Source organism: Electrona antarctica, assembly GCF_951216825.1.
Source record: "Electrona antarctica genome assembly, chromosome: 8".
Taxonomy (NCBI): Eukaryota; Metazoa; Chordata; class Actinopteri; order Myctophiformes; family Myctophidae; genus Electrona; species Electrona antarctica.
The window spans coordinates 45,614,438-45,622,844 of record NC_136789.1 but is presented as its reverse complement, the minus strand read 5'-3'; the positions used below and the strand labels follow the sequence as shown (position 1 = coordinate 45,622,844).

General features: G+C 42.3%; 1 protein-coding gene across 2 annotated transcripts; it reads left to right on the top strand.

Moving 5' to 3' along the window:
- The first annotated feature begins 834 nt into the window (after positions 1-834).
- tmigd1 (transmembrane and immunoglobulin domain containing 1) lies at positions 835-7,914 on the top strand. 2 transcript variants are annotated; one of them, XM_079508113.1, is made up of 6 exons: positions 835-958; positions 3,392-3,476; positions 4,204-4,476; positions 6,789-7,073; positions 7,316-7,419; positions 7,778-7,914. In XM_079508113.1, the coding sequence occupies exons 2-6, from the start codon at positions 3,413-3,415 to the stop codon at positions 7,787-7,789; spliced, it is 738 nt and encodes a 245-aa protein (XP_079364239.1). In that variant the 5' UTR covers positions 835-958; positions 3,392-3,412; the 3' UTR covers positions 7,790-7,914. The 2 variants fall into 2 exon arrangements, with proteins under 2 accessions (XP_079364239.1, XP_079364240.1); XM_079508114.1 differs by lacking the exon at positions 835-958 and having other exon boundaries at positions 3,289-3,476.
- The last annotated feature ends 493 nt before the right edge of the window (positions 7,915-8,407 follow it).

Genomic DNA, 8,407 nt, shown 5'->3' with positions numbered 1-8,407 from the left:
CTCCAATGTTCATGTGGTAAATTTCATAATTGTATCTAAAAACTTTTTTTTAACAGTACCGGTATTTAAACTTTTACCCTCATGTAACATATTTACAGTTTACTCACTTAAGTGGCACCATTGTGAGACAAATCAGGCATTGGACACAAAACATATACCTTCAAATATGATGTGATGGTCAACTTTGAAGATATGTCTGTAAAACAAAGCAGCTATAATTTTGTAATTGTGTGTGATGAGACATTGCATGCAGATGTCTAAGTTAATATTGTCCTATTATGATAGTCCATGCCGATAACCTTGTCGCTTCAACAGGATTTGCCGAATGTATTCAGTGCAACTGAGGAAATTGCTTAATGATAGAGAATCCAGCTCAGTTGTCATGAAAAATACTGAATGTATGGGGACATCATCATACAGGAACGCCTACTGATTGTCAAAAAACTACTTTCTGGCCTTGACAGCCCATACATCCAAATATAAAAGTCCTATATGATTGCATTAAATAACGTTAAACTACATTAAACTCACTTTGCCACTCACTTTATGCACGTGCATACCCTCTATTTATTACACCCAGTTTTATGAAACAATAAAATACAATCTATGAACAATTATGTCTTTGAGGGCCTGTGAGGCCCTGGGTGTGCGACTGTGCGTCCACACCCATGTACTTTTAGTGCTTCTCCTACCAATAAAGAAATTCCTTTTTTTCTGATGTTTCAATACCACTCAAGTATGCCAATAAAATTACTCGAAGAGGGGAGGGGCGGACTGAAGGAATGCTGACAGGAATCGATGAGGTGAGTAATTTGTAGAATAGGAAGGAGTAAGGCAGTGGGATGTGGGTGAACATATTGTTGTAGCATATAAAAGGATCTGCAGATATCACCTGAGCCTCAGTCTAGCCTACAACCTCCCGCTGACACGGAGAGAGACAACCTGGGGTAATACAAAGGTGAGAAAGCTGTTTCAGAGAAAAGTAGGCTATTTCTCTTGTATGAATCTTTTGGGATTTTCATTTTACATTTTGCTGTTTTCATTTAGCATCAATCCAGACCTCACCAGGAAGTGTAAAAACATTTAATTCATCAAATGTGAATTTAAAATGAGTCACAGCGAAATTTTAACTAAAACGAACCAACACCTACTGTAAAAGACACTTAGGATATACTTTATCATACTCTGGAATTGGAATACTGGTAATACCGGTGTTTTTTTTTTAAATGTATTTTGCTCAAAGTGTATTTTAACCCATAAAACGTTATAGACACCGTAGGCTATTATTTGTTGACGGCCTACTTTTGTATTAAATACATATATGCACAAAATCTTGTTGCTGAAGCATAGGTCGGTTGAAGAATTGCAAGAGAAGCAGGAGAAAAGACCACCATTCATTTGGAAGCACACTGATGGTTTGGCTTTGTTAGAGAGACGGAAATACCGGTAGTCCCAAAATCAAACTAGAACTGCACTCTGTCGAGTGCCTACTTGCGCGTTGCACACAAGTAGGCCATAAATGGCCTACTAGTGCGCAAGCAGAGCACGCAAGTACTGTCGACCGCTACGAACTTTCAAATCTCAGCCTCTCTGTAAAACATTGAACTTAAAAACTAAAGTCTGGTTATAACTGGCTGTCAATGGTGACATAATTACGATATGTTTCAATATTGGTTGGGTAACAGGTAACATGTATACATGTATGTAAGTTAAAAGTACTATACTGTGGTCGACTGGCTTTTTTATGTACGTATGCTTGATTGGTATCAACGTCCCGGCATTGGAATAAAACATTGGAATTAAATACTAAAGTCGGTTTATAACTGGCTGTCAATGGTGACATAATTACGATATGTTTCAATATTGGTTAGCTAACAGGTAACATATATGTATATGTAAGTTGTAAGTTGAAAAGTACTATACTGTGGTCGGCTGGCTTTTTTATGCGTATGCTCAAGGTTATTTTTTTATTAGTGTCCCCGAAGGGCAATTGGTTTTACAGCAGGTCATAAGGCTTGAAACACATATACAATACATCAATCAAACCAAACTTATTGCTGCTGGTCGCTGCGTGCGCTGCGCCCGGCCTACTTGCATCTTCAGAAGAAAGGGGGATAGGGGGGGTTGGGGGGTAGGAAGACATCACATCACATTACAATTATCATTGTATAGTGCAGGCACGGAATGTACTTGGGTGGGGGGATAGGGGGGGGGGGGGGGGGGGGGGTGGTTGGGGTCGCGGGGGCTTGGGCCAGGCACAAAAAAGCTCTCCTCCTACGCATACCATCGAAAGGGATGAGCTGCGCGGGGGGAGGAAAAAAAGATAACCTAGCTGGAGCAGGGGGGGGGGGGGGGGGGTGGGGGGGGTAGAAGGCGGCTGTATGTGTAGACATGTGTGTCCATGAGAAAAAGTTCGGTGGAATAGTTCATTTCCCATGTGTTTGTGTAAGTGTGTTCCTGGCATATCTTCCGAAGGTCATGTCACGTTGCCTCAAAGTCCTGCGTTATCATGGCGGGTTCAGTGGAAACTAACACGGCCCAGTCTGAAGACACAACAGGTGTCAGGGAGGAGGGGGGGTGGGGGTTGAGGTGGGGGGGGAGGCAGAGGATTCTTTTCTTGCGCTGTCTCTTCGTGTGGAGATTGTCAATGGGGGGGAAATCCAGATTCGTTTTTAGAGCGAGGGATATAGCAATATGGCTATTTCTCCTCTCTGTCCGTTATGGCTCTCTGTCCGTCATGTCTCTCTGCAGGGCGCTGACCTTTTCCAAGATCGTGTCCATCTTCTGATGTAACTCCCCAAGTGCCCTGCCCAGCTCGGCCACGGCAGGCAGCATAGGGGCTCCGTTCAGCGCTGCCACTTTTCCAATTCTTCGATACACAAGACTAGTGCACAGCCCGATCAGCAGAAATCCTGTCAGCGTAAATCCAAATAGATATACCTCTTCTACGCTGATAATCTCCATGCACATTACACGCCAAGTCTTGTAGTCTTGGGTATAACTTGCGGGTGAAGATCCATCAGGGTATTGAGCGGGCTCTCCAGAACCCAATTTACATGGAAAAATGTTGTCTATCACGTACAGAGACCAGCACACTAATTCCATGAATAGTTCCATGTTCTCGGAGGTATATATACTGATTTTGAGTGTGACTTAATTAAGATATGTATCAATGCCGGGGTATAACAAAGAGTAACAGTAGACAATACATATGCACTTCAGAATGCTATAGTACTATATTAGGCTGCCCCGTGGGCCGTGGCTATACAGTTTTATGGGTCATAAGCTGTGGGAGGCTGAATTTCGAATGAAACCAGAGCCAAAGAACAAGGAAAACATGGTAATAGAAGAATACAAACGTCATCATCCATGATCTTTTCCTTCTTTCCAGGTTGACTGAGGGACCACTAAAATGGAGCTGATTTTGAAAGCTGTTTCCCTCCATTTGCTGCTTTACTGTGCATCTCAGGCATTAGGTGAATCTCCCTTCTGCTATTAACATTCCTCTTATTCATACATGTGTGTACATTGATGGTTTAATACATTTCCCACTGCATCTTTCTCTTCCTTTCCCTCTCATCTATTACCCCCCTATTATCACCCTATTATCTTCTCCTGCCCCCCCCTCTCTCTCTGTCGCTCTCTCTCAAATTCGTATAAAAAGCTTCAATGTGTTTCACATTGCCAAAGCATACATGTAACATTTAACAACAAGAAATATAACAACAAACAAGGACAGTGATATGGAGAAGCTAGTGAGGTTTGTTTTTTCAGCCAGATGTGCTCTCTCTCTCTCTCTCTCGCACGCACGCACGCACGCACGCACTTGCTCTTCCTTGAACCACTGCACTTGACTCCTTGCACCTTAATCCGTGTCCTAGCACCTTGAATATAATGTCTTTAAGTATAATGCAGTACAAAACGGCTGCTATATGATACGTGAGATTATATCTTATCTCACGTATCATTTATAACTATGTTTTTTGTGGGAAAAGCTGAGAAACCCTTTGGTTGGCAGTGTGTAGCAAAAGCTTGTAAATAAGCTAAGAGAGCCTTCAGTTCTATACCGTTTGTAGCAAAACTTGTAAATATTTAAGAGCCACACAGAAGAAAACTCTTTACCTGTACTTTTAGTGGTAAAAGCCCTCAAACTTTCTTTCTTTTCCTGCCCTAATTTCTCTCTGTACTTTACCTCTTTTTAAGATGTGAAGATCGATTCTCAGCCCGAGGTTGGTGCTGAGGGGTCTATCTGGGCACAACTGGATGAGACGGTATCTCTGAACTGCGTGACTCTCCCTGAGAACGAGGTGGAGTGGCGGAGGAACGGAGCTTTGGTTCAACTCCTAGATGGCAACAGGAAGGGTCGCAGCAGCCTGTGTGTCTCTCCTGTCATCCGCGAAGACGCTGATGCAACGTTCTCCTGCCAGCTAAGAGGAGACGCCAGTGTCAATGCCTCCATCACCCTGAATGTCACCTGTGAGTCACTTTCAAGTGTGTGTTGCTTTGATTTTCAGAATACAAGCAAGCAGATTAAGGAACAATCCAATACACTCATAAAAGTCAACAAAACATGTTGACTTTTATAAATACAGTCCTAAGTCATTGAAGAGTCTACTCACCGATGAGGACACACAGGAGTCGGATGTAGGAGGTCAAAGCAGGACAACTGATGTATCCAGCTTCCAGCTTCAAACCGTGTTTCTTATATGCTAGTCCTGCTTATGATAACATTTACATACATTACATTACATTACATTACAGTCATTTAGCAGACGCTTTTATCCAAAGCGACTTACAATAAGTGTATTCAACATAGGTAGGGAACAAAAACTACTAATCACCAGAAGTCTTTAGTGCATTTTCTGCAAAAACAAGCAACCAAGAGTATACCTAGCGCTAAGGTAAAAGTGCAATATATCAGCTACCTATTTCCTTAAACAGATGAGACAAAATAGCTAAATCAAATGAGCATGAGCTAAAACAATTAAGTGTAACGACTAAACAAGATCCAATAAACAATACAACAATAGAAAACAAGCGTTCGTACAACTAGTTAACAACAAGTAGGTCAGGCAGAGAGGAAGGGTAGTGTTTCCTGAAGAGGTGGGTTTTCAACCTGCGGCGAAATATGGGCAGTGACTCTGCTGTCCTAACATCAGTGGGAAGTTCATTCCACCACTGTGGGGCCAGAACAGAAAAGAGTCGTGACCGTGTGGATCGGCCAGAAGGACCCTTGAGTGACGAGGCAATCAGTCGCCCCGAGGTGGCAGACCGAAGTGGTCGGGCAGGGGTGTAGGCATCGACCATAGCCCGGAGGTAGGAAGGAGCTGTATACACTTACACTTTGGTGCATACTGTTTGGGAACAAACTGTCTGCACCAAATGCAATGTTTGAGTACCGGGTAAGTTTATTACCTCCCATGGGGCGCCCTTGGGGCGCATTTAGTTCCATTATAATTTTGCATGTTTTTTTTGTTTTTTTTCAACAATGTATTTATTGATTTTCCCTTTTCCCACACAAATGACAAAAATCAACAATGAACATTACAAGACAATTACTCATATAAAGAAAGCAAAACAATAACCAAAAAAAGAAAAACAACAGCACTACTCCTCTTCAGCTCCATCCATTAAATTAAATTGTTCTTAATATATCTTATAAAACGGCCCCACACCTCCTGAAACATTTCTTGTTTGTCCTTAAGAATGTATGTAATCTTTTCCAAAGGTAAACATAAAGACAATTCCTTGAACCACTGTGCAATACTTGGTTTGTCTGGCCTCTTCCAGGTCAATGATATCACTCTCTTAGCTTGTAAAAGACATATATCTATAAACATTTGTTCATTACGCTTTATCTTGTGTCCCTCTGGATATAGACCGAGCAGGAAGAACTTTGGTTCTGGTATAATAGTTATTGACAAAATCTTCTGTATTTCCTGCCCGACCTTCCCCCAAAACTCCATCAATTTTGGACAGGACCATAGACAGTGGAACAATGTACCTCTATCTTCACCGCATCTGGTGCATACATCCGGAATATTACAATTATACTTATTAAGTTTAACTGGTGTGATGTACACTCTCATAAGTCAATTGTATTGTAGAAGTTTTAGACGAGTATTCCCAGTCTGGGATTGAGCTTGTGCACAAGCCGTACTCCATTGTTCCACTGTTAAATCCTCCTGAATATCTGTTCTCCAGGCATTAAGCATATCTTCCGAGGACTCTGGAGAAAAGTCAACCAATAGAGCATAAAAATCTGATATTATCCCCCTTCCGAATGGGTCATTAACCAAAGCTTTCTCCAGCACAGACATGGATGGGGCCAGCATGGATTGCTCCAGATTAGTTCTAATAAATTCCCTCAATTGCAGATATTTAAAGAAGTGTTTGCGAGGGATATCATAATTTTGCATGTTGGTCTTTTTCAAAGCACTCAACCCCAGTAGGCTACTTGGGTCAACATATAGATACTCCTGGTAGAGTACTACTCAACTACAAGTGAAACTACAGCAAGGGGCAAGGTTATTTGTCACTGTTCTAAAATCTAAATTATCGATTCCATTCTCCTGCATGAGGACCACACACACTGACTGAGTGGTACAAATAGGCCTACAAAATTACCAATAATTGACCCCTTCCCAACACACACACACACACACACACACACACACACACACACACACACACACACACACACACACACACACACACACACACACACACACACACACACAGCAAATAGCCAAAGCCTTAGCATTTATCTTCCTGCCTGTCTCCCCAAGATGCTCCAATGCTCTCTGGAACGGAGAATGTGACAGTTGAGGAAGACGCAGAGCTTTTACTGCAGTGTGACGCCCGTGCCAATCCACCAGTGTCAGTGTCATGGCAACAAGACGGAGATCCCCTGGACCTATCGATCCGCGGCTTCATAGTGACCAGTGACGGCATCACGACCCAGCTGAGGGTCCGCAGGGTGGAGAGGGAAAGGCATCAGGGAACATATGAGTGTGTAACAGTATCTACCATCTATGGGAAACGCAGCAGGCTCTTCCACGTTGAAGTCACTGGTCAGTGTATACAAGCAGACCCATGGTGAACCTTTGTTTTCCCCTCCTGTGTCCCCTCCTGTGACAGACGATCTATCATGTGTCTGGCAGTCAATTTCCTCAGTGTGCCTTTAACTCTCTGAGAGTGTAAAACTGTCAGTTAAATTAAGTATTTTTCTTTGCATTCACCTGTTGTCCCAGGCCTTTATGGTTCACTGGTTATACTTCTCCTCCTCATTAATCGACATGTTCTCCATCTACAGACAAAACTATCAAATTCCCTTTGATGCCGATAATTGCAGGGGGGGTAGTGGTATGCCTTACCGCTCTTCTTGCAGTTGTCTCACGATGGAATCGAATTGTGAAGGTAATACACACACGCATGCACACAGCAACGCACGTGCGCACACGTGCACACACACACACACACACACACACACACACACACACACACACACACACACACACACACACACACACACACACACACACACACACACACACACACACACACACGTGCACACACACACACACACACACACACACCCACACACACACACACACACACACACACACACACACACACACACACACACACACACACACACACACACACACACACACACACACACACACACACACACACACACACTCATGTAATTTAATGTAGGTTTAGGGTACCCTGATACACTAACACGTATGTAATTGTCCTTCTTTGTTGCCAGTGTTGCAAGTGAAGCCAATCCAGTGACCCAGGCCATTTGGCAGCATGTTATGTCAGCCTGCACGTTCTATTCCATGATCAAGTGAGAGAAGTTGTGGAAGGACTTCCACTGTACAAGAGACTTAAGGAAACCTTTTATACACAATTGTATTAATTTATTTATAGTTTGAAGCGTATTAAAGATAACTACACGCTCTAAGGTTTCTTATGCAGTCTGGTCTGTTATTTTAGACATGTGAATGGTACTATATAAATCTGTCAGAATCCCAAAGTATCTAAATACGTTTAATTCTGTTTTGTTTTTTTGCAATTGATTGAATTCCTAAATAATTTTGCGGCGACAATGACAATCTCAGAGAATTCTGGTGTGTGTTTTCAGTTTCCCCATCCTTGAAGATTAACCTCTGACTCAAGAACATTTTGTTAGGGCCCATTAAAAATCTTGTTACACATTTACTGTCACTGAGACAAAGGGACACATTTATGCTAAAACACACGCCTCTACAAGACATGGTTCAAGGTCTAAACTAGGTCATACTGTCCAAAACAATAAAAGAATGCTTAACAGTTTCTCATAAAACATTGTTAATACTACTCAGTTTATTGATGTGAACCAGTGGTAGTGATGAAA

What these genes read in the sequence shown, in the direction of transcription:
- tmigd1 (XM_079508113.1), top strand. Translation starts at nt 3,413, where the DNA reads ATGGAGCTGATTTTGAAAGCTGTTTCCCTCCATTTGCTGCTTTACTGT. An exon ending in CTGTGCATCTCAGGCATTAG is followed by an intron (nt 3,477 to 4,203) that starts GTGAATCTCCCT and finishes CCTCTTTTTAAG; the next exon opens with ATGTGAAGATCGATTCTCAG. An exon ending in CTTCCACGTTGAAGTCACTG is followed by an intron (nt 7,074 to 7,315) that starts GTCAGTGTATAC and finishes CTCCATCTACAG; the next exon opens with ACAAAACTATCAAATTCCCT.